Source organism: Mastacembelus armatus, chromosome 5 (assembly GCF_900324485.2).
Source record: "Mastacembelus armatus chromosome 5, fMasArm1.2, whole genome shotgun sequence".
Taxonomy (NCBI): Eukaryota; Metazoa; Chordata; class Actinopteri; order Synbranchiformes; family Mastacembelidae; genus Mastacembelus; species Mastacembelus armatus.
In genome coordinates, this window is record NC_046637.1 from 27,816,971 (window position 1) to 27,843,750 (window position 26,780).

At 43.0% G+C, this 26,780-nt stretch overlaps 1 protein-coding gene across 2 annotated transcripts; it reads left to right on the forward strand.

Moving 5' to 3' along the window:
• The first annotated feature begins 628 nt into the window (after positions 1-628).
• On the forward strand, positions 629-26,780 carry grm2a (glutamate receptor, metabotropic 2a). 2 transcript variants are annotated; one of them, XM_026307894.1, is made up of 7 exons: positions 629-715; positions 943-1,186; positions 9,029-9,768; positions 17,895-18,732; positions 19,745-20,808; positions 25,679-25,856; positions 26,341-26,780. In XM_026307894.1, the coding sequence occupies exons 3-7, from the start codon at positions 9,241-9,243 to the stop codon at positions 26,412-26,414; spliced, it is 2,682 nt and encodes an 893-aa protein (XP_026163679.1). In that variant the 5' UTR covers positions 629-715; positions 943-1,186; positions 9,029-9,240; the 3' UTR covers positions 26,415-26,780. The 2 variants fall into 2 exon arrangements, with proteins under 2 accessions (XP_026163679.1, XP_026163678.1); XM_026307893.1 differs by having other exon boundaries at positions 663-1,186.

Consider the following 26,780-nt stretch of genomic DNA (forward strand, 5'->3'; position numbering starts at 1 on the left):
TCCTGGCACCCCAACCTTTATCCAAAGGCAAAAATGAAAATCAGTCTCGGAGAGAGAGACTGCGGTGACACACTGGGTCAACAACTGATTTAATTAAGTGTGAAACCCACGGGGATGTCATGCAGCTTTGAGGGCGCGGAGATTATTGCCTTCCCGTGATGTTAATTATTAATCTCATTACGTTGCACATGAGGAGGGATAGGGGAGATGTCTCAGCGCACGTATTGAGATGCCGAGCACTGCGTGTCTGAAGCTGTCTTTGTCAAGAGTCACAGCTCATCCCTCTCAAGGCGCATGTCCCGTGCGCGCCTCGCTGTGCCATCTGGGACTGACCTCACACTCCGTCGTGCCGTGTCACAACTTGTTTGCGGATCCCAAATAACAATTTCCACCGCTGTAGATAAGCAGTCTCCAAAGACTGGTCCTTGTAACACACAGTGCCCCCCTCCTGACCGCCCGAACAAATGGGGGGCGACTCTTAAAGCTTCTACTCGTTGACATTCAATATCTCTCCAGCCCGAAAGAGCCCGCAGCCTTTCACATTAGGCTCCAAATGACATGACGCTCATTGGGATGGTGGTGGCGATGAGGCAGACTATCACCAGGACTGGAGCAGCTGCGTCTTTGGCTGAAGCTTCTGAGAGTTGAGGCTCAGCCGATTTGACAGTATTGTTGCCAGTTACTGCACATTTTAAGACGCCAGCTCGAGTAACAGGTAGAATTATAACTTGTGTCATTTCCGGATTTCCTGTGCGCTAACGCAGATGTAATCTGGCACCTTAGACTTACAGTCGTCACATTGGTCTGTCAATTTATGACATTGTCGTCGACTCGATACTTAAAAAGAGAGAAAGACAGATAGATAACCAGATCAAGGAATCTGGGGTGAGTTGCGTTTGTTTGACACATGTTTAGGAAATGTGACTTTTGAACCGCTGTCAGCAGGAGCAGACCTCCAGGATCCGGCGGCGCGTCGTGCGGCTGCGTTGTTCAGCACCAGGGACAGCTCTCGGCTCAAACTTCAGGTGGCAACACTCTCCTCCTCCATTCATTCATTCATTCCTCCTGCTCCGGTGCAGCACAGTCACACTGCCTCCAGGCTTAAACATCCCAGTCCTGCTGCAAAGGAGATGCGCTGGGTCCGTTCATCGCACGGCAGCGCTGGAAACTGCGAGACCCTGCACAGGTAAGAGGTGTTTTCTGTTGATCTGCCTGCAGCTGCATTTTATTGAACTTCTGCTATAAAAACTTGGCTTGTAGTGAAGGAAAAACTCAGTCATTTCATTCAAGTGTGAATTTGTTTAAAAGTTGAGCGTATGTTTTTATTATATTGACACAATCTTGTAGTTTAAATGCTGCGTTTGTAATATTATTAGTCTTTTTTGAAACTATTAAGATCGGCGCATCGCCAATGTATCTCTGGTTCGGCCACGTCTACTTGCTGCACAACCTTCCACATGTGGAAATAAAACCCACTAAACAGGCGCTGCGGTCTTTCACACGACAGCCGCCATATCTCCAGTCATTTTGTGGAACAAGAAGCGCGAAACACCATCGAGAAAGTCCAAAACTTGAGAATTAGTTTCTGTGCCAAACGCAAACACGCTTCATTTCTGCAGGGTTTTATTTTAGGAAACTCGCAGTTATTTTCTAATTGTTGTCTTTTCCTCCTTAACAATCCTAATTGTGAGAACCAACATCACTGCAGATAAACATCATAGCAACATTCATTTGCATGGGCACCGCGAGATAAACCATGTGAGGCTGTGAAAACAACCACAGTCTCTAATTCTTCGATTATTATGTCGCCAGGAATTTAAAACCCATTTGAACCACATGAGAAATATAAATAATTATCTTAAAGGGGCGAATATTTTCGGGCTGTGTGGATAATGTCTCATTACTGCAGGCACAATGTTGCTGCTGTAGATGCTTCCCCATCTGTAGCACATCTGTAGCACATCTGCATGTTGAAGTGTGTCGTAGTGTAACAGATCCATATAGATACAGATGATTAGTAGCAAACTATTCAGCCTGTCGCCCGGTGTCCAATGCGTGGGCGGTGTCAGCTGTGCAAACAACACACAACTGTCATCCCAGTTATTTTCAAATGGTGCTGGAATCTCATGGTTGCACGTTGTTGTTGTTGTTGTTGTTGTTGTTGTTGTTGTTGTTGTTGTGGCATCACATTGTGTCCAGTGAGCCGCTGCTCCTTCAAACCAGCATCGCAGACAAAAGCACAAATACTGAAATATGACTAACTATCTACTGGGCAGAAAAGCCTTTGATAATACTTCAGTTCTTCTTTTCCAATCAACAAGTGATACAAAATGCCAACAATTAGACCAGTCCACCTCAGAGTTTTCACACTTTCCACTTAATTTTCGATAAAAAAATGATGCATGTTTCATTTCTAACAACAATTAGAGGGATAAACAGTCAATACCAACATTAGTGTGATACATGCACACAACAACGTTTGATGGTGGACTCTTTATTTTTGGGGAACATAGTGCAAAAATCAGCACAGTGGTGATAAAAGTGAAGTGCTCCATTACAGTTTTTACCTTTGCAACCTCTTAAAATGAATAACATGAAAAAATACCAGTATTTCAGCTGCTCACAGCTTCTGGACAACATTATATTCAGATTCACAAATCAATGTCGTGTCATATTAACTAATCACAAACAAAAAGGTTTGGGAATTAATGTTTCAGGACAATTTTTAACGGTGCATTAGCAGCATGTTGGTCCGACTCTCCTGACTCTCCAGGTATATTATGTGTGTGTGTGTGTGTGTGTGTGCCTGTTGTCTAAGTACGTACCAGGCGATATGGAAGACTAAGCTATTTAACTGTCCTCTCTGACAGGACTGGAGTGATTCATCGTATATGAATTTAATCATCGATCGCTGATACGGCCCAAGTCGAGTGATGTTAAAGCACCGAGACAGATGTGTTTAAATCCATTACGTTTAGCCATGCTCTGTTAAAGACACAACCACATACTGAGCCCCATATTTACTTATGACTAATGGGCAGCCACTATAGACACACACTGTGATCTGAAGCGGCTCTTTGAAGAAACCTGACACCTTTTTAGACCCTGACTCACTTCACGTCTTGCTCACTAAAGGCATTTCGGTCTATCTGGTGAACATACTGGATAAAAGAGGGAGTCACTACTGCATTGTTCCAAAACTCTCACACGCTGCTACTCGGCTCTGGTTGGCCAGCACCCAAACTAATTAAAAGTGATGCCTGTCCTCATGCGTCCCCGCCAAGCATCAAGTCAGAGGTAACAGGTGAGGCGTAGTCTAAGCAGGACTGAGCTCTGGAGGCTCCGTAGGTCAGACAGCCTCTGGTCCCCCTGCTACTTAGTGTTTCAAGCCGATGACAGTGGAGCGTGTTCTTCTTCAGTCGGCCGTGACCAGAATAATTTAAAGTAATCAACATCTTCAGCTGTGGCTGCTGTGCTCACACGTCATTCCACTTCCCTAATGTTTTATTCTGTTATGTCAAACATCCAGCAGCATGCATCTGATCGTCTAATAATAAACTGCTGTAGCTGTACTGTAACTCACCTGTTGCAGGTGTCAGTCATGTTTGACCCTGAGACCTTTCTGTGTGGGTTTTCTCCAGGTGCTCCGGCCTCCTCCCACAGTCCCACCACATGCAGGTCGGGGTTTGGTTAATTGGTGGGTGTGAATGTGACTGTTTGTCTGTCTCTTTGTCTCAACCCTGTAACAGACTGACGATGTGTCCGGGCCGTACCCTGTCTCTCACCCAGTGACAGCTGGGATTGGCTTCAGCCCCCACAGTGACCCTGGTTTGGACTCAGCAGTATAGAGAATCTGAAAACTGAAGATGTCAATTTGGCTGATTTAAGATAAAATAACTTAAACACCCTCAGTAATATCAACTGGTCCAGGACATGTCCAGGAGCGACGCTTCTAATGATGTCCAAAACAAACCCTGGCGTTTGAGGCAATTTTCTTTTAACGGTGTGGTGATGTAATGATGAATAATGCAAAGATGCAATAAAAACCTCTGAAACAGAAGCACCATCATGGAGCTAAGGGTCAATCGTAGGTCTGGTAGTAACAACCTCAATGTGAGAGAATGAATGTTTGATGAGGGAGGTGCAGTGGTGCTCCTTGGAGTTAAAGGGACCCTTGAGCACATGCAAGGGATTCCCTCTTTATAGGTGGAGCGAGCGGAGATGGATGAGGGGGAGGTGCGGTACAGACAGCTTTAAAAGATCAGGCATCTGTTTGTCAAACAGAAAAGCAGATAAGCACAAAAGCAGTAAAATACAGGTGGACTCTGAATGAATCTTTGTCTTCTTTAGTGCAGAAACTTCTATTCGGAGAGCTAATTGCTAATTGCTAATTGCATAAATGACCTTCTCAGAAAAAAGGTCACTTCACTGTTTCACTGATGTACCTTCAGGGTTAACATTGATCCAGCCAGTCTTCCCTGCAGCATGAATCCAAATACATGGATGCATCCAGGTGGCGTTCAGAGATAATCCACATAGTAGTCCACATATGCGTGTTATCTGCCACTGTAAATAAAAGAAAAATCTATAAATTATTTGATAATAGGTGAAAATTCATCGAATATGCAAAAAACAAATGATAAACTAAGTGTGGAAAATCTCTCAGAAGCTGATTGGACTGTACATGTTCACCACAACAAAGTCAAACTAGCTAAAAGACGCCATGACGTCCAGATTAAAGAAATTAGAGCTTCGTTATGTGGACAATAATCTGAGTGAAAATTCAATCAATAATCAATAGTGATGAAACACATTGCAGCTGGTCTCTGTGTCTCGTCAGGAGAAAGGGATATTTTTTGGTTTTCTTCTATTTAGATGTAACTTCTCTACAACTAGTGGAAGAACTGATTAGTCGCTCCAAAGTGAGCTTTTCTGAGTTCTATAGCGTTCTCGTCACATGTCCTAGTTCTAGCAAAATAAAACATATATGGAGGATAATGCTGGTTATTCTATATTTTTCTCATTAACAAATCCCAGGAAAGAAGGAAAACCATCTCTTCTGTCAGCTCTAAGCCCGTTCCTTCCTGCTGAACACCTGAATGCTCAAAAACAGGCCACAGATATTCATTTTGTAAAAAGGCGCAGTAATTTCCTAAAGCAGCTGAACACTAGTTTTTAGAAATATTACACAAACAGGAGTAAGTAGTGCATTTGCCATGGATTATCTACACAAACGTCACACCGCAGATGCTGAGGTTATGTGTTACGCACTAACGCCATGCAACCTGCAAGGTGCTCTTTTTTCTATATATTTACAATAGTTTAGGAATAATGATGCTACACACGGTAAATACTTGTCAGTGTGTGTGTGTGTGTGTGTGTGTGTGTGTGTGCCCTTCCCATTAGTGAACCTCTTCATTCCCCCACCCCCCAGCACAATTCTCTGTGTCAGCTGGAAATGTGATTTTAGGAAAGCCCGGCTCCCATTACCTTTGCTTCCTCTTAGCCGGGCTCTAATCGTTCCACTGGGGATCTCCAGCCTGCTCAGAGCTGAACCTTCCTCAACGCCACCCTTATTACACTTTTCACTGCTGCCCACACCGCCATGCTTTTTTCTTCCTCTGTCCTCTTGCATCTGTTATCCTTTTTTGAATTATCTTCGGCCGCCATCCACTCCTCCCGTTCCTTCACACAGTCTGGGTTTGAAGTGTGTGAGAGCCTGGCAGGCTTTACGCTGTTGAATTAAAAAGGCCATCTGGTGAAGAGAGAAACAGAGATGGCTGTATAGGAGGAGGGAGGAGAAATGAGAGGCATTGGGTTTTCTTTGACGTTAATGTATAGGCAGGATCTTGACTGGGACATTACACCCATCATTCTTCATTTAATGAAGAAATAGTTGGACATGCTTGGAAATACTATTATTTGCTTTTTTAATTGCAGAGACTTAGAGGAACAAATTGTCAGTCTCATATTTGTATGCTAAATGTGAAACTAGCTGCAGCTGCTGCTTAGCTTAGCTTAGCATAGCCTAAAGGCTAAGGGTGAATGAAACAAAGTCCCCATAGGTCTAAAACCCAGTACTCTGTAGATTTTAATCCACTCACACCCGAAGAATAAAAACATGTTTTATGTGGATCTCACATTATGTGCTGGGCTGAATATCTCATCAGTTTGTGTTTAATACACTTTTTCCCTAACTCAGCTATAGTCAGTCAGTGCATCAAGCTATTTTTGATTTTTTACCAGCAGCAAATTACTAATTTCAAAATGCCCCCCGCTTCTTTAAATGTGATTTTCATATGTCGTAAAGCTAAATTAGTATATTTAAACAGTTTGTGGTAATAAGGTTAAGATCATTTCTACTTAATAAAACCATAGCATGTTGAGGAGATGTGGGGGCCGTCATAAATTGGATGTAAGTGTGGTGAAAAAGTCAAAGAGCCCCTGGGTGGGATGGAGGCCTCCTGTGCGAAGGGCTGGGGAGGAGACTGACAATGTGTCAGCGAGAAATCCTTTTGTCACTATTCTCTCTTGAGGCTCTGTGCTTAAGTGCCTTACCGGTGTCACTGCCTGCATGTTTTTCATTGCACATCTCTGTCTAGAATATGCACACACACTACTTTCCTTTGTCGTTTGGACGTTTGTGACGACGATGTTTCACACACAGATTCACGACACTACAGCAGCAATACACTGCTCACACACCAAAGTGTCTCTGTTGTACAAAGCTGTGTTCTTCGTCTGTGGCTGCCCATTTGTGCAGGTGGTTGAAATGGAGCTTCACTCGTTGACAAGCTGATGAGGGAGCACACGTCTGACATCCACGCACTTATTTTATGTGGAAGATAAAGGACCTTTTAAGTTCTGCTGACAAATCATCAAATGTAATGCAACATAGAACAACTTATTTATTATTAAAGGACTGCAGGCTCTTTATCACAGAGCTGCTACTGTAAAAATACTGATTGATAACAGACAAGATGAAGATAAATAAATATCTAAACGTTATAGTTGTACGAAACAGAGGTTTGATTGATTCAGGTGTTTTTTTTTTTTTGGTTGGATTTTCTAAAAAGCTCTGGCTGAAGTCTGATCAGTTCGGTCAGTTCACAGTGCAGGCTTCCCAGTTCTCCCACAGGACCTAGCACCATGCATGGTCGGACTGGTCCACTTGTCACCCTCTCCATCTACTGGCAAGTTTCCATGGAAACAACAAGGAGTGAGAAAGAGGATAGAGAAAGGAAGACAGAGAGAAACTGAGAAACATGGGGTCTGCAGTCTCTCCCCTTTTGTTTAATAAGTTAGAATTTTGAAACTGAAAGATGGAAATGAGCGTTACTATCCCCCTGCTCTTTTTTTATAATCTCCTATCAATACTGGTAATTGGCTTTTCATCCTACTTGACTTGTGGAGACAATGGATATGAGACAGATCATTCTGGCTCAATAATTTACTCCGATAAACTAAACCCACTGTTTAATTAACCCCCTGAGCTTTGTGGCGACTGACACCAGGGCTGAACAATAACCTTGAGTCTGCTTTACTACATGAGCAGGATCGCCTTTAACTCCCTCCATCCCAGTTTCACACTGGAGCAGGATGTAGATCAGCAGAGTATTGATGTCAGAACAAAACGTCTTTAGTTCTTATACTCTGTCATTTCAGGTCTGATCTGTCTACCTGCACTTCTAAGGTATGAATAGTATGAAGGTTGTTTCTTAAACCTGAACCAAAAAAAATAAACACAAAACCTTTGTGGTGTTATGGGTGAATAATTGGCCAGCACAGTTACTTTCGACATCTTGGTTGATTCTTGGAAACATCACAGGGACGGTTTCAGATTTGGTCAGATTTAACAAGGTCAGGCTGTTTCTCAGTCGTTAAAAATGAAACTGCTGCAAATAGAAATATGTAATTATTATGATTATTATTTAAAAATTATATAATTTCTGTAGAATCATAATCAATGGATTATAATGTTTATATCAGTCTTCTTATCTCACTCTGTGTGAGAAATGAAAAAACAGCTTTTCTAAAATGTTGAAATGGTCCTTTAACAAATTGTTAGTCACTGCTGTCGATTGTATTTCGCAGGAACTTGATTCTTTTCACTCCGAAGAATTTTCTGGCTGACCCTAACCTGTGACTAGTTTCTTAGTTTAAATGAACTCATACGTTATATCCAAAGAGCTGAGCTTGACACAGGAAGTGTCTTTGAAACCCCGAGTGAACCTCTTTCTCTGCGTGAGTCACACTATGAGTCTTGCTGACATGTTTTCGAGCTGGGGAGGAGAAATGCTCACATTATGTTGGAGCTGCATTTCTATTGTACCGTGGAACTAATGAATACGTTCATGCAGCTCAAGATAAAAATCACATTAATTCAATCTGTTGGCAAGAAAATGAATTTGTATGCTTAAAAAAATAAATCTTAGTAGCTTATCTCTTTTAATTTGCTTGTGGATTCTGCTATTGTTGAGGATAAATTGTGTTTTTTAAAAAAACTTAATGTGATTTGACTATTTTTTGGGGGGGGGGCATGATCCTTTTAGACTTTTAGTGCACAGGACAATGTGCACATGGAGTAAGAAATGATTTGTACATGACAGGCAGGAGAAATGAGACTGACAACGTACCACACTCTAAGTGATGCCTCTCACACTGAGGACTGACTGTGTGTTGCTTAACTACATGCGAAAACCATTAGAGGGACTTTGCCCTGAGTGAACTCAGCTGAAATGGGTGAACTGGTTTCAAGCTTGTGCTAACACTTCATTTGTTGGTTATTTGGAGAATCCAGTATTTACCAAATGCCTCTGCATCACAGAAACGTTCCAAATGTCTTCTTTTATTTCTTCCTGCTTATTATATTCATGATGCAAATATTGTCTTACTTGTGCAGATTGTGTCAAATATTTCCATGGCACAAGTCAGTCTCTGGCAGACACAATGTGCGTGTGTGAGACAAAGGAATCATTGTACTCCAGCTCAAAGGCTGTGGCTGAATTTGTCTCTGTTTGATCTGCAGGCTGTAATCTACAAAAACTCTGAAGAAGAGACGTACAGAGAGGATGGCACTGATGCTGTAAATGGCCTCTGTCAGAATAAAAACACCGGTGCTTTGAGATCTGGTGCTGCTGCGCCTCACTCTTCTTCTCTTCAGTGCCACCATCATCAAAAGCTGACCAGTCACTGATCAGAAACCACAGGGAGGACGGTGACCTTGTTTGGCCCAGGGATATGTCATTGGGGAAATCCCCTGTGTTAGGGGTGCACCCTGTGCCCCGACCCACCTGGCTGCCCAACTTCAGCCTGCTGTGCTTATGTGTGTCTCTCTTTGCCCAGGCTCCCCAGGGTCTGCCTGTGGTCGGTTATAACACTGACTCCAAGGGAGAGATCACACTGGATGGAGATTTGATGATTGGCGGCCTGTTCCCTGTGCACCAGAAGGGAGAGGGTGCAGAGGACTGTGGGAAGATCAATGCTCAGAGAGGGATCCAGAGACTAGAGGCCATGCTGCTGGCACTAGACGAAATCAACAAGGACGAGCATATCTTGCCTGGGATCAGACTGGGAGCGCATATACTGGACACTTGCTCTAAAGACACCTATGCTCTAGAGCAGTCTCTGGAGTTTGTCAGGGCCTCCCTCACCAAAGTGGATGACAGCGAGTACACATGCCCCGATGGCTCCTATGCCATTCACGACGACGTCCCTCTGGCTATCTCTGGGGTCATAGGGGGCTCCTACAGTGACGTCTCCATTCAGGTAGGACATAACGAAATACCTGTAATACCTAATGCTTCATTTTCAATTTGCGTTTGTCTTTGTCTTATGCCATGTAAAGATTTGGTACATTTTCAAAAGGTGTGTTCAAGTATGAGCAGCTGCTGTGGGACTGAGAGAGAGAGAGAGAGGAAGGTGGTATGAGAGTGAGTGTGATGGATGGTCATGTAACTGCCCATTTAGACTTAAGCACCATGTGCAATTAGCCCTTGTGAGATGTTAACACAGGGACTTAATGAGTATCAGTTCCAGAAGGAGGATATGTTTACCTGTATGCTCATATGCTTGGCTGATCTAATTTAGAAGATCTCTTTCTCTTTCCTGGTAATTCACACTCCAGTAGCAGCCCTGTCAGAGGCAGGCACGCTACAGATGTTGCGTTTGGGATGGGCTGACAGGATGACTAGTGACGCCATGATTACTCTCAGCAGCAGTGCTCTTTCGGCTCACTCAAGCTGACGCGATGAAAGCTTTGCTAATTGGGTCCCCACATCTTCTGCTGTGATATGGCTGCCACGTCAGTGTAACTTCAAGTCATTGAGAGAAGAGCGAGCGTTTCACGTGGAACTGAGGTTTGTAAATATCCACAAATAAACATGCCTTAAAGCATTAACTTCAAGTCATCATCCTGGCTCAGTCGGCCAGAAGACTGTGTCTGCTGTCTGGGCTGAAGAGCACGGTTCACCTCACTCGAGACACACAGCCTCATGTTCCCCGTATCTGCTTGTCTGAAGAAAGGAACGCACTTCTCTCCATGCAGAAAGGAATAATTGGCTGTAGATCATTAATAAACCATAGATACTGTGGGAACCCTTCCCTGTAACAGTCTGCTGTTAACTGCCTTCTCCAGTGGCTGCTTCAGGACAATAGGTGGGTGGTGGCATCCTTCCATAGCTTTTACTCATGGTTTGTAGACGTCTCATCACTGAGATGCAAACAACAAATTGACCATAGTAAATAGCTGCATCAGTATCTTCATCTATTTGAAGGAGTAAATGCCTCTATTGAAGGTATGCTAGTCTTAAAACACACTGATGGTACTGGAACCTTGCGAACATCTGCGGTTTTTGCAGTCCAAAAACTATTTGACCGCTCTGTTTTGGACTCTTTGCTGACAAAACATAATGCCAAATATACAGTACAGTACAGTGATACATGATACAGGTGGAGAGCTCCTGGGAAACGATGTGAGAGGAGGATTCAGAGCACCTAAAAAAAGGGATTCCTGGTGAAAAGGACAGTTTGGAATTAACAGATTTGATAAATGAGTTGTATTTTTTGGTGAAACCCTGCATCTGGGGCTCCTCAGAGACTGCCCTTGTCTTGTGGTAATTTATGGATGTACTATTGCAAGCTTGAGGTTTGAGGTCTGCCCTAGCTTCTCACTAAATCTTCCTCCACAGCAGGAGTGCACCATGGGAAACTGTTCCCTTTCTCACCATGAATAACCCTCTAAATTGTAATCAGTTCATTTGTAAGGTGTGCTGGCTCTCGGTGAGCACTCACAGCCTCTAGAACTGCTCATGCCTTCTCTTCTTACCCATTTGCAGCTTTTTAAAATGCCATATAACCACATTAGTTTTTCATTTCCTTGCAGCTAACTTTTTAAAATTATCCTGGTGTTTTGAGGATTTGCTGTGGAATATGTAAGCGCTGTATTTGTTTACACATGCTACCGTCATGTTGTTTTTTTTTGGGGACAACGTGATTACCCAAAGATATGAATTTGGGGCGTTTCTGTGCTCCCCCTGGTTGTTGCTCCAAAGATACCATCTTAATGTTGTTGTCCTCTGTAGCTGGTTTATGCAGATCAGTCAGCAGCCAGCCCTTTCTGTGAACAACAGGCACTTAAGTCAGACGCGTGTGTTTCACCCGAGAGTCGAGGCACGTACAGCACATCTAACAACCTTAGCTTAAAGACCCCGATCACCATGGAGACATGCTGAACATGGCAAACTGACAGGTGGCGAGAACGCTCGGTGCCGTCTAAATCTGTCACAATGAAGGAGTGTGTCGCTGTGCTGCTGGTGTTGTGGTGTGACAATCTGAGATATGGGGGTGGATCTGGCTGCAGGCCTAGCCATGCTGGCGTTACATTGGCACAGATTGAGTTAAGTGTGGAGGCGAAGTTCTGTGATGCTCTTGCAGCGAGGTCCTGTCTTTGCCATCTGTGGTTGCATCAGGGCTGTTCGGTGGTTTGGCAGAGGTGTGCGGCATGCACACACAGAGAACCGACGCGGAACAACGCAGAGATCATGTTTCACACAAACGCTGAGACAGGCAGACGTGATCATCATGTGGCATCGAGTGATTTCACAATCAAAGCGTGTATCTTAAACTGAGACGTATGTGACAGCCTGAATAAAGTGTTTAATCTTAAACATCTTTCCTATGGTCACTAAGGTACTTCCTATGGTGAGTAGTTCCCTCGTGATGTTCTGTTTAGTACATCCAGCATCTATATTCATGTTTGCCTACAACAGAATAATATTGCTGCACACTAAAAGCAAAGATGCTTTAATCATCAAAGACATTCTCCAGTGTATGAGTTTTATTTGGCTGTGGCTGCTGCTCTTATTATTCCGTAGTATCCTAAAGGCATGGCTTAATCACAGCGGTATTATATTCTGCAATTACAGTCCAGGAATACCTGGGGGCTGAATTCTGATAACACATGGAAAGGACTTCACTTTTAGCCCAACAGTAATCTGTGCTGCTAAATATGAGTCACTGGTAAGCGAGCATCCCCCAAGCAAAACATTATAATCACTAGGGTGCATTAGAAGAACAGCACCTCTAGAATGTCAAACACTTAAATCTTCACCAAACAACTAATCCCAGTCATGAATCACATGAAGGAAATTTCTGGAACCGATCTGTAAACAACAACAAAACATACAGATCGTCTGATCTCTCAGAGTGATGCAGTAAAAATACTGTCTGGAAGCAGAAACCTGGTTTGTTCCAGGGTGTTTGGATGAAAACTCTTGTTGTGTTGAGTAATCTCCCTGCTGTGTGATCCTTTCTGTAGACTAATAGAGACAGGAGAAGGCACACGCTCAAGGGTGTATGCTATAGATCCTGATATGAATGTGCTGTTAGACCTGTTCTCTAAACGGTGTGAGCAGAACCATAGGTTCCACAAGCTTTCAGAGAACTCAAGAATCTCATTTCTCTATCCCCCACAAACAGCCCTATTTTTAGAAGTGTCTTCTTCTGCAGGTAGACGGCGCCGGGCTGCGGAGCAGAGGCAAACCAGGGATTTAAACACGGATACGCACATGACACACATTCCTGCCAGAGAACAATAATGATGAAATGCAGTGCAGTGAAAATGCATAAAGGAACACGCTCCTGAAATCAGACGTGATTCACGTGTGACCAGATGTCACTGAATGTTTCATATGTGAACGACAGGAGGGACAGAATGAAATCAGATGATTTTAGTTAGTACTAAAACTTGTGTCAGTTTTTTATCACTGGGTTGAATCGAGTGACGTTTGTATGACAGAACAAAACCAGATGTAAAGAAATAATCACACACCGTCACAGAGGACAGAAATGAAACCAATGGATGTGAGTACACAAGCTGGGCTACTGACATTGTAAACGAATGCACCTGCAGCCATAGCTCAGAGCGGTGTATCCTGAATGGTTGAGAGGCTGCAGCGGCATAAAGGAGACTCGTTTTATCCAGCAGGATGAGGAGGCAGGAGCTGATCAAAAAGCATCCCTGCTCTAGCTATATAACAGTTAAGGCTGTTGCCAGGCAACTAAGTCATGAGAAATAAACTGATAACGATCCCCTGCATACTCTAACTATACTTTAACTATACTCACGCCGTATGTGCATGCATGTCCGTTCCTCACGTCTGTGCCTGCGTGTGTGTTTCAGAGCTCTGCAGTGGGCCGTGCATGTGTGATACTGAGTGGAGCTAAGGACTGCCGCTCTGGGAATACAGTGTTATTGCTGTAAAGCACACCGAGCCAGTCTTCTGGGAAGAGCAGATGGGCTTTTCGTGTAGAAAAAAAAAATATCATGGCATCTCTACGAAGAAGGCCCGATATTTCCTAGAGTAGGACGCTCACTCGGCCTCTTATTTCTGTGTTTCTGCACATCTCTAGCTCTGTATTTGACTAATGTCCCAACTGCTTTCTTTATTTCTTTCTCCTAAATGTCTCTCGTCCATTCAACAGCATATAAAGCAATCAAAGTAAATGTAGTGCATCAAATGTGCTGGAGATGCACCACACTGCCTAAACACCTAAGCATATTTTTATATGAAACTGCATTGATGTTTATTTTTTAATTCCTTGTTTTATAAAACACAGTTGATAAGATATGCTGAGCTATACAAACCTGCACACTCTTATAAAGGCTTTATTATGTGTATTACATAACTGTGTTGTTTCACCTGAACAGTCTGAATTAGTCTGGCTCATGGTGTTGTCTGGTACCTTAGGGGGGACAACTGAAAAGACCAATCCTGCAGCTACCAGGTCCTGTAAGAACCCACTTCCCCCTCTAATCTGCTCAGTTCCAGACCCTGCAGTGAAAAGCCACACTGGGCCACTTCTTAATTTTCTTAATTAAATTAGGTGCTGCCTGATGCAGGATGATCCTAATTACTGAAAGTCTGAGACTCTAAGCCATATAGTGTGACTAAAGCCTCAGGCAATCGAGAAATAATGGAAACTATTAAATACATACTTTTTGTTTAATTTAATTATACAATAAAATGACCTGCGTTGCATATACTCAACATTTATTACAGGGTTAGAATGAGATGTTGGGAATCCATTAGTGCTTTTCTCGTCAGTACTGTAAACATTAAAAAACAAATCATAGAAATTTCAGGATGGTGCAAGTGACACTAAACTGGATCTTATTTAGTTAAAAGATACTAAAGTTTTCTCATGAGCAGTGGAACTATTAAACTATTAACCGCACATGTTGATTCAAAATAATCCAAAAAATTAAATTAACTACAACTACAACAATAAAATCTTAATTTATCATGTATACAAATGCTTAATTACCTTAATTTACTATACAGCAGAGAGAAAATTCTTACGGCCTCCTCACAACCTGAAGATGCAGACAGTGCCCTCCCAGCACCAGCTGCTGAACAACATCTGCAGGAGATAAACCTGCTATAGAGGCCCTCAAAGCTTTGCATGTGTCTGTGACGTCTTCCTCGAGCTCTTCTTGTCCTGTGCCGTCTTAAGCTCCAGGACCTTTTAGAGTCTTGACTGAGTGTCACTGTGCTAACGGTGCATCACTTCATTACAGATTAATAGTCATAATTGACCAGGACATGGTCACTCTCTTGGCCACAGGCTTCATATCAGCAGAACTGCCTTCTGATTGTGTCAGTCACAGGCTTCGAAAGGTCTTTTCACATGGGAAATACAAACATCCATACATATGTAATGAATTCCAATAAGCCCATTGTGTCAAAGACGCATCTGGCACTGTGCTTCACAACCGTCCATGAGCCACATGTAAGTGGATTACTAAACTGGCAATGAGCTCCCCGTAATACCCTGCACTGTGAGCATAGACTAAAGAATGGCTGAGTAATATATGTCTCAACACAACTATGCTAAGGCGTCCAATACGGGTGGGGTCTATTTGCATTGTACCCCACCTCCTTTGTGTTAGAGCATACTGGGAATAATGTGTCCACACTCCTTAAAGTGAGCAAAAATATCTATGACAGCGATTTTATGAGAAGTTATTCAGTGATTTAAAATCCCCAGCCCCTAACTAATCATCCTCAAGGGAACATAACAGGCTTTAAATGATCCATATTACCTACGCAACTTCAGGTATTAAAGGTGCAATGTGTAAATGACTAAAGAGTTAGCAGCGTATAGCGGTCCCACCCCCATAGTGAGCCTATAGATGTGGTCACTGTAAATTCACAAGATAAAGTCCAAGAGGTAGATTGTCTTTGATTTTAAACAAATTGCACATCTGAAAAATATTCATATGCAGTTAGGATGAAACGATTGAGCAGACCCCGTGTCACAGTGGAAATTGGTTTTGCTGAATTAAATGAGAAAATGATTAATCAGTTCATGCTTATATGTCACTTGCCATTTTAGATCATACTCCGACTTCCTCCTGAGGGAGCATGCACATCGCTGCCAGCTGTTCGCCACATGTTGAGAAGGGCTGTCAAGGTGGTTTAAGGAGAAACAATTTCATGCAGAAAAATAATAGTCCATCTGCATAATCAGAGTTTCTACTGCTGAGCTGAAACAGGGTTTCATGTGAAATTCTCACTCATGTGTTTCGACAATTGATTTTCATTGTTTTTCATTTGCCACCACACAGGCAATTTCAGAAATAGCTGCAATGTCACACTTAGTTCAACATTGTCTCTTTATTTGACTTTATTTGGGCGTTGGTAACAAAACACATCGAGTCCAGTCACTCTTGATTGTGTATTGAGATGTTCTCTCAAGTCCTACACTCCTAGTGGCCTCACTGTCATTGGCTTGTTTAATACTCATCATCTCCCTCAGTCTGAGGCACAGACAGTAAAACTGGATTTACTGTAATGTCACAATGTACCACAGTGAGAACGTATGTCTGTGATGTTTGATTCTGTGACTAACACAACTGCGTCACTTGATTTGAACCCATGGCTGACATGTCCTCCCTGGGTCTGCGAGGGTTTTATCTGAGTCACTTCATTTTCCTCCACAGCGAGTTGAAACTTTGCGTTTCCTGTGCACCAGACATGCGAGTTAGGTCGACTGGTGACTCTAATGTCACAAAGGCAGGAATGAGAGCATGAGTGGTTGTCTCTGCCCTGTGACAGGTGTGATTTGTCCAGGGTGTATCCCACCTCTCACCCACAGCCCCAGTGCTTCTGTGAAGGATCAGCAGTGCAGATAATGTTCACTTCACACTGCACAGCATATTTAATAACTGGCTATTTCTTGGCACGCTCCAAGCATAACATGATGATCAGCCATATTCGACAACCATTTCCTCTGGTCTGTCTTGAGACTGCAAAGCTGCACTGCAGCCAAAAACAAAATTATTTGTAGAAACCGCCGCCCATTATCAAAAATGGTTGGCCTTTTGTTTTCTGGGAAAGGTTGAGGCTACTTGTAAACTGCTCACACAGGCAGTCTTCGACAGTAATTTGAGGCAATCTTCAGCTGTAACAGCATGACATTCGTTCAGATGGCGTGAGATGAAATTGTCTCTTCTGTGACATATGTAACTCTGCAGTTTTACATTTGGAAGTACACGTGTACTGTTTGTAATGTGAAAGCAAATTGTTTTTATGCCACAGTCTCAACTCAGAGTGGATGCATTTTAATAAGAACTTGTTCAGAAATAAGTCATTGGCATTCAAGACGGTGTGTCATGAGTGTGTGCTGGTGTGAGAGCCAACACTAAAGTCAAACAGATTTAGGTTGGCATTCTTTTTGACTGATCAGACCGGCTCCCCTTAGGCTTCCACATAGGTGCCTGAAGCAAAAACCAGGCAGTAGCTGCTTCTGCACACTGTGTGCAGTGTCAGGGCACTGACAAAACCTATTACACAGAAAACGCAAAGTTTCAAAGTTTCCGATACTTTTGCTCCCTGTCACTTCCCAGTTCCAGCTTTCAACCTCTGTCTGTCTCACACGGTCCGCTCGTCTCTTCTCTCCAACACAGAGAAAGAACTTAATGAAAATGTGGTTGCGATAGCCTGCAGCCAATTCTATCCTCCCCTGTAGCCAGTCAGTCCTCTGCACATTCTGTGTGTGTGTGATATTGTTGTCGACAATTGTAGGCAGTCGTTAAATAAAAGATATCACCACTCAGTCAACAGGAGAGTTAAGCTGTGAAAAGCCCAGCAGGGCTCCAGTGAAGAAATGAGACTGAATGGGGTGAGACTAATTGCATCCACAGTGTAGCCAATTTCATTCATTTATTTAATGATGAGCAAATGAAACAACCCCAGCAGCTGGCAGGTGTGTGTTCTCTGTATGTAACTGTTCATAGTATGTTTATCTACATACTATTACATAGCTGTAATGAAGGTTTATTGATTTTGTGTGAAGATCGATTCACGGAACAAACTTTCCCCTTGTTCCAGGTGGCCAACCTGCTGCGACTCTTCCAGATCCCTCAGATCAGTTATGCTTCCACCAGCGCCAAGCTCAGCGACAAGACCCGCTACGACTACTTTGCCCGCACCGTGCCCCCTGACTTCTACCAAGCCAAGGCCATGGCAGAGATCCTGCGCTACTTCAACTGGACGTACGTATCCACAGTGGCGTCGGAGGGTGACTATGGTGAGACTGGGATCGATGCTTTCCAGCAGGAGGCTCGGGCCCGGCAGATCTGCATCGCCACTTCAGCCAAGGTGAGCCGCTCCATGAGCCGCTGGAGTTACGAGAACGTGATCCGCTCCCTGCAGCAGAAGTCCAACGCCAAGGTGGTCATCCTGTTCACCCGCAGCGAAGATGCCCGTGAGCTGCTGGTGGCCGCCAACCGCATGAACGTCACCTTTACCTGGGTGGCCAGTGATGGGTGGGGAGCGCAGGAGAGTGTGGTGAGGGGAAGTGAAGCGGTGGCAGACGGAGCGTTCACTATCGAACTGGCCTCCTATCAAATCCCCCATTTTAACGACTACTTCACCTCATTGCACCCGTACAACAACACCAGAAATCCCTGGTTCAGGGAGTTTTGGGAGAACCAGTTCCAGTGCAGTCTCCGCGATTTGAGCTGTGGGAAACACACGCTCCGCGACGTTCCATTTCAACCCGAATCCAAGATCATGTTTGTAGTGAACGCTGTCTATGCAATGGCTGCTGCCTTACATAACATGAGGCAGGCCCTTTGCCCCAACTCCACCAAGGTATGTGATGCCCTTAAACCTGGAAATGGCAGAAAGTTTTACAGGGACTACATTCTCAAAGTCAAGTTTGAGGGTGAGTAGAATCATTCGTTAGTGTTGATGTAAAATGTTTCATTATTCTCTCATTTGTATAAACATCCATACAAACCTCAGTGCTGATACAATTTAATTTCCCTAAGTGCAGGCTGAACTGTATGCTGCCAAACTGGGTTATTGCAATTTAGATTCATTGTACCAATTCATAAAAATATGTTAAATTAGCACAAGGAGTAATTCTAGGTGTTTGTACACTGCAGCTGGAGAGAAGCTCTGTAAGTGATTTAATTTGCAAAGATGAGACTCTTCCTACAGACTCATGCTTGGAGGCTTTCACATATAGACTGAAACATCCCTGCTCTTCATGCAGAGAAAATACTTGGTTTCTGCTGGTTTACACAAAACCTGTGACACTGTTTGCGTCAACACATCCATATATCACAAATTATAGACCTGCCAATTCAAATTCTCTCACTATAGTAAATGAAAAACATTAATTATCCCTAAATCTCTGGAAATACTGTTAAAAAAAAAAAAAACTATCTACAGTCTGAAAATTGAATTACTGGCTTTAAATTAGTCCCCACATGCATTACCACACAGTTAAACAGATAGACTGCTAAGCTCTCAGTCTAATTTCATAATGTGTTATTTACAGTAAAATGATACACAGATTACTGGAGCTGAATGAGCAATTAGTTAAAATTAAATAGCAAAATGCAAAAAACAAATTCATTAATAATAGATTAACTGTAATGAGTGATCATTTCACCTCAGGGAAATTATAACCTGCTCGTTCCAAACTTGTGCGGACAATATAACTAGTCAGTAAAAAGAAATAAAAAGTTGACAGATTATTCAATAATGAAACACTATTAGTCTTAGTACACTATTTCAAGACTTCCAGAAATGCAGTGGTGCTTCACTTCATTTACCTCCATTTATTTCCATATCCCACCTCAAACCATTCATGCTTTGTTTTTATTTTGAAAGTTTCCATGGTAGTTTTTACCTGGTACCTGTTCTCTTGTTTTCCTTTTCACCTTCAGCACCGTTTCGACCACCAGACACAGAGAATGTCGTCCGCTTCGACGCGTTTGGAGACAGCCTTGGCCGCTATAACATCTTCCATTATCATAAAGAGGGTGGAAGCTACGTTTACCGTAAGGTTGGCTACTGGGCTCAGAGCCTGACCCTGAACACAAGCCTGATCCCCTGGGCTGGCCAGGTCGCCCCCACCTCCCAGTGTAGTGACCCCTGCAGGAAGAACGAGGTGAAGAGTATGCAGCCTGGAGATGTGTGCTGCTGGATCTGTATCCCATGCCAGCCCTACCAGTACTTGCTGGATGAGTTCACGTGCGCCGACTGCAGCTTTGGACAGTGGCCCCTGACCAACCTTACAGGCTGTTACGACCTGCCTGAGGAGTACATCCGCTGGGAAGATGCCTGGGCCATTGGACCCGTCACCATTTCCTGTCTAGGGATGATGTGTACTCTCTTTGTCATAGGCCTCTTCCTAAAACACAATGAGACACCTGTAGTGAAGGCCAGTGGGCGTGAGCTGTCCTACATTCTTCTGCTGGGAGTGCTGATGTGTTATAGCATGACCTTCATCTACATTGCCAAACCTTCCACAGCCGTGTGTACGCTCCGCCGGCTCGGCCTGGGCACCTCGTTTGCCGTGTGCTACTCAGCCCTCCTAACCAAGACCAATCGCATCGCTCGGATCTTCAGTGGGGTGAAGGATGGAGCCCAGCGGCCTCGATTTATCAGCCCGGCCTCCCAGGTCGCCATCTGTGGTGCTCTGATCTCCTGCCAGCTGGTAGTGGTGGTAGTGTGGATGCTGCTGGAGGCCCCAGGGGTGAGAAAGGAAGTGAGCCCGGAGAGGAGAGACGTGGTCACCCTCAAGTGTAACAGCAAGGACTCCAGCATGCTCATGTCTCTGACCTACAACTGCATCCTCATCATTCTCTGCACAGTCTACGCCTTCAAGACCCGCAAATGCCCAGAGAACTTCAACGAGGCCAAGTTCATCGGGTTCACCATGTACACTACCTGCATCATCTGGCTGGCTTTCCAGCCCATTTACTACGTCACCGCCAGTGACTACAGGGTGAGTTACGTTATGGGTCGATCAGGTGTGCACGACCAATGGTCCTTGACGGGCCACTGACCTTATTGCTTTCCACCTATCCCTGCCTTACCCACGGCTGATTACCTGGATCAGGTGTGTTCAGGGAATCAAAAGCTGGGAGACACCATCTCAGATGAGGGTGGAGTGGGGGAAGAACAAGTAAAGTGGTATCATCCAGCTTCTGATTGACAGGGATAGTTAGAAAACAACCAAGGCACTGGCCCTCGAGGAACATGGGTTGCACACCAATGACGTAGATTATACTTAATTCACGAGCGTGCGCGTGCACGTGCACTATTGTAAGACAACCACTACACCTGTTCTCAGTATTTGCTGTGTGTAACAGTTTGAATGAAATGATTTGTTCAGATGGCTTTAGGTTCTTAATATTTACAGAACACATCCGAGCAGATAATGGCTTATTCTGGGGGTTTCATTTGGATTTTATATGCATGAAATCACAAACTAATGTCAGCTACTATTGATTCAGCAGTCAGGCATGTCTGTGATGCCCGTGGCTCAGCGGAATATAGATTCTTTGCTTCTGCGTTGCTTTAATTGTTAATAATTTGTTTAAGATTGTCATGTGAGATGCAAAAAACATTTTTAGATTTCCTTATTTTACCTTGAGGTTTAAATATAAAGTGAAGTGACTTTAATTGTATTTCACTCCATGGATGCTCAAGTGTAATATCTATACTTATCTTCCAAAACCAGCGTTTCAGTGGTAAAATGCATTTATTGTTTTGTCAAGGTATTCTCGGTTTTTAGAAACAAAAAATATTGAAAAATATTGTTAGACTGTGAGGAGGAAAACCACAGCAACACCCCCCAGTGTCTGTGAAAATAAAAGACTATGGCAGGAAGGCATTTTAAAATTCAAGCTAACAAGGTACGTGTCTCTCAAACCTCCACACTTCCACAAATAAACGTAAGCGCACAGGAAAAAAAAGGCTTTAAACTACTCAATCTGCGACAATGCCTGTAATTAAGAGGCACTTTCCCTCAGTAAAATTCAGTCCCTTTATTCCATATAGTGCCCATAAGGAGTAAATCATTATCTAAGAGTCTTTTTTGTTATGTCCTTTGTCCCAAACCAACATAAAATGACAGATAGGGTGGTCTGAGTCATGGGGGTTTATCCGTCTGGAATCTAATCAGCACGGGCTGAGGAAGAGACAGAAGGGGGTTGAGAGGAATCCCCTGACACAGCTGCCTCTGCAGAAACATGGAAAAGTCAGGCAAGACCATGATGGCTGAAAAGGAACTGAACGTCCCTGTGTGTCCCTAAGTGTAGCTGTGTGGAATGGAGTGTGAAAGACTGGGAAGCTGAATCCCAGCTGTGCCCTCTGTCCTGGGACTGCAGCAAGGCCCAGAGGAACCCTTCCTCCAGGCCCTCCAGGCAACATGAACAATTCACAGCCAGATCAGGCTCATCGGAAAGACGCAAACGTCCCCTTTGACTGATGAATAATTCCTGAAGGTGGCACAGCGTCTGTACTTTTTCACAGGCAGGGACATATTACCAGTGTTCTCCCAGTTTTACAACATTACTCAAGTTGTTGCCACAGCCTGTTGCAAATCTACAGCTGAGTAACAAATACAGATTTGATTGTGGCCTGTCAGGAAATGTTAAAATAAACTAAATACAATCTACTGAGCCATGAATAACGCATTTGATTATCATATGAAATATTGAAGATGTTCTCCACATCCTGAGGGAAATGGCTCTCCCCATTTGCCAGAGCTGGTCATCTCATCTCAGCAGCAAACACAAGTGATTAAACACCCACTGCAGTCAAAAGTCACCGCACGTTTATGAAAACACTGAAGGCTATAGACAAGACAGAAGTGTGTCTCCTGTGATCTTTGCATCCCCTGTCTCTTTCATTACCTGGTCTTTTTTTTAGATCTGTCTTAAAGATGCAAAGCGTAAAATGTGAAATATTCAGCCTTCTGAGCACCCCTCAAACCCCTTGGGCTATTTCAGAGGGTACGGTGGCAATAAAGTTTAAAACAAAGCACGATTCCCTGTCTAGAGTGTTTGGTTTGTCCATTCTGGGCTACCATAGAAACATGGCGGCACAACATGGCTGCTTCCATGAAAGGGAACCTGCTCCCTATGTACCGTATTTTCCAGAATATAAGTCACACTTTTTTTACCCCTCTGGCCTGTAGTGTGACTTATATGTGTATATTTACAGTCATTTTGTTGAGTAGTCACAAGCGTTAGATGGCACTCTTGACTCAACTCAAGGTAATACTACATGGCTGAAAAAGTACAAACGTTTATGTTCACTTTAATCTTTAACTCCTGGTGTAACAAGAGTCAATGGCGTCCAGAACGAAGAGCTATACTGCAGACTGTTTTTGCTAAAAGCGACTACTACTCCTGTGCGACTTATAGGCCTGAAAACACTGTAGATTTAAAAGGCTCATTCTGAGACTAAGGAAATGCAATGGTTGGTATTTTCCAGAATTTCCACACTAATGACAACATATTTATGAATGCTATTTTCCATTTCCGCTAATAGATCCCTCTAAATAGAACACATTGAACCACTAAAGTGGGCCTGTAGTAAGTAATGTCTAATTTCTGCCAGTTAAACTTGCCCAGATGACGTTCTATCACCTCAGCACCATATTGTTTTCTTTCTAGACAACAAAAGAGAAGAGTGTAAACAATGCAGCATTAGCTGAGGACATATAATTACAGCCCTGCTTCCCCTTCATACCATAAATATTTGACAGTACAGTAAATGCCCATTAATTTAAACTAAACCTCTTTCTAAGTAGAGTAGGTTAAAAAAAAAACAAAAAAAACCCCAACATTTTATTTCAGCTGTGAAATCTCCAATCCCACACTGCTCTTCATCACTTGTGTGCTTCGTCATTTTAACGTCCGTGCCAGTCAAGCTAGACTGGCTTGAAGCTCAATCATCCAATAAAGCATTTCAATAAACGTATAGCACAAAGGCCAATAAAAGGAGAAATCTCATCTCTGCTGTGAGGACCTCTGGAGGAGCACAGCAGACGTTATTTATACCCGAAGCAGCGGTGCTGTGTTTGTGAAATACAATAATACCTTCAAAAGACCAAACAGGGTAGAAACAGCAGTTACAGGGACAGACTTATAGTGTAGTAGTTATGCTCTATGTCCTGTTCTCCGTGCTCGAGCAGATGACATCTGGAAAAATATCACCACTAAAATTCCTTCTCCTCTGCTCTTGCAAAGCAGCATCTAGTGAATTATTAAAACACTTAACAGGCCATTCATATGCAGCACTGTCTGCAGTTTTATTCATAAGTATTTCTGATTTAAATCAAGGGCATTTAGCCTCCCTGTGCTTTGGTATTAGTCAGGTTATTATGTGTCGACTGTCACTTTGCCTCTTTATTCCATTTATTCAAATTGCAGTTCAGACATACAGTAAAGAAACATTTTAATGGCAGGTTTTGTGAATATAAATCTCAACCTGGGACCTGAGTGTGTTGGTGGGTGTATTTCAGAGGTGGCATGTGGTGAATCTTAATGTTGAATTCATTACCCATGAACCTGAAACACATCTTAAAATACAGAGATTCAGTGTTTCACATTCCACTGTGACCTTTAGTCAGTGACCACCTGATTTAAAATACATGTATTTTATATTGAATCATTTTCTATCAACGGTTTTACCTCAGTCTCTCCAATATATTATCCATTTATTATGTAAATTATGTAAGAACATCGCATCTAAGAGACAAAGGATCTGATAATAAAGCACATTTCTGTTCCTAAAAAACTGGGTACCTTTATTATTTATTCTCTGCCTAAATAGACGGAGCCTGAGTATTTGATATTACCAAGTTATCTTTATTTGTTGTACCTGGTCCTCACATTATTTTAATACCAATATTAGCATTCGGGGTGCTGACAGACACCCGCTGTGCTTCGTGCAAATGAAACGCACCTGCCACACACACACACACACACACACACACACCACACGATGCTGGGCTGCATCACGTTATGAGGAAAAACAGAAAAGAAAACTGCGAGAAGGTTGGACATCAAGGAGCAGACTAATGACACATAGCGAGATGTAGGCGGGGTGAGATGAAAAGGGAGCGACGGTTAAGCGTTTGATTGACAAGCAAATGAACAGATCGCTTAGCACCTCTTTTTAACAGTCCCAGCTGATCACATCCGCCTTCCTCCTCTGTTGCACCTGCCCGTATCGCCTCTTTCTTATTCAACACCAAACATCATAACCGTGAGATTATACGATTCTTTATCAGCAGAGTTAATTTAACACTTTATGGAAATTTTGAACCCTTGGCTCAGAGCCACAACATCTCTACATTTGACTAAACATTTTAATACCAAAGAATGTGCCTGAAAATATCAACATTAATTAAAACTACGACCGTGTCTGAATATGGCACTGGTGTGAAATTTATGCTTTTGCTACGGTAGAGGAATTCAATATTTTGGCAATATAGAAATGTGAATTTAGTAAAAATTAATCTCAAAATAATCCCCGAGTTATCAGAATCTGTTTCATTAGCCAAGTATGTATGCAAGCACACAAAGCATGAGTCCCAAAAGTAACATGTAAGAATGTAAGAATAAAACAAGGAAAATATAGGACAGAGCAACTAATATTAAATAGTAATAGTAATAATACAACAATGAAGGGTCCCCCTTTCCTCCCTGCCTTCTCCCCAAAAAAATAAATTAAATTAAAATGAATTGTCTGTCAAATACTGGCGCTGGTAGATGCAAGCGTATAGCTGTGCATCCTGACAATCCATCATGACAAGCTAATCATGGTTTTGGTTTTTCCACCTTTCCTCCCTCCCCCAGGTGCAGACCACCACCATGTGCATCTCCGTCAGTCTGAGTGGGTCGGTGGTGCTGGGCTGCCTCTTCGCTCCCAAGGTCCACATCATCCTGTTTCAGCCACAGAAGAATGTCAGCACCCATAGGGTGGCCACCACCCGCTTCAGCGTCACCACTGGCCCAGGCTCCAGTTTCTCTCAAGGTGCCACCTGATGTACAACATCACTGAAACTCATTATCAAAGACAGCAATGCATCAGTCATAGCTCAGTTATGGTCCAGTGAGGTCACCTTTCTGTCACACACACTCACGGTTACATTTTCATTACCTTCTTAAAAAAGCAGGCAGGTCTCAGTTCAGCCTTGTTTCATTAATATTTCCACCAGAGTCTTTTACTTCCATAAATCAGAATAAAGTCTTAACTGCAGGGCAAAGGGCGGCTGTAATTGTCTCTGAATAATCCATTAAGAATATAATATTAACACATAAACACATAACTGCTCTTCATCAGATTCCACTTAATTTTACATAATTCATCAGGCGACGATCACACTCATAATTCATCTGTAAGCACGTGGTCTTCTGGGCTGTTACAGGGGCTCAGTGGAAAATCAATGGCAGGCACATGCTATATATTTACATCAGCAACACATAAACCAAAAGAACCTTGTTTGTTTGTTTTGCAGCATCTGCCTCCAATGTTGTTCCAACAGTGTGTAATGGGCGAGAGGTGGTGGACTCCACGACATCGTCCTTGTGAAGATCAGCTGAGTTCCTTTGCCAAGCATCGTAAACAGTTCTATAATCGCTAGTCCTGAATCAGATCAGGTGTCTCAGATATAAAAGAGGTCACACAGACGACTGTCCTAACTATGTTGTCCTCAAAGTGCTGTGAGTACAATGTCCAATTGTTTTACTTAGTTTTTTGACTCGTAGCGATTTTAATTGAGATGCCAATAAAGTCACATATAGCCCTTGTTTATATTGAAGAATCTTTCGACATTGGAGTAAAATATAGTAAAACTGTTAATTATAATATATACATGACGTTTTTAATGTAGATTTGGGTGAACCGGTTTGTGCTTTCTTGTAATTTATGTAAATAAAATGTGTTTTTTATATACTA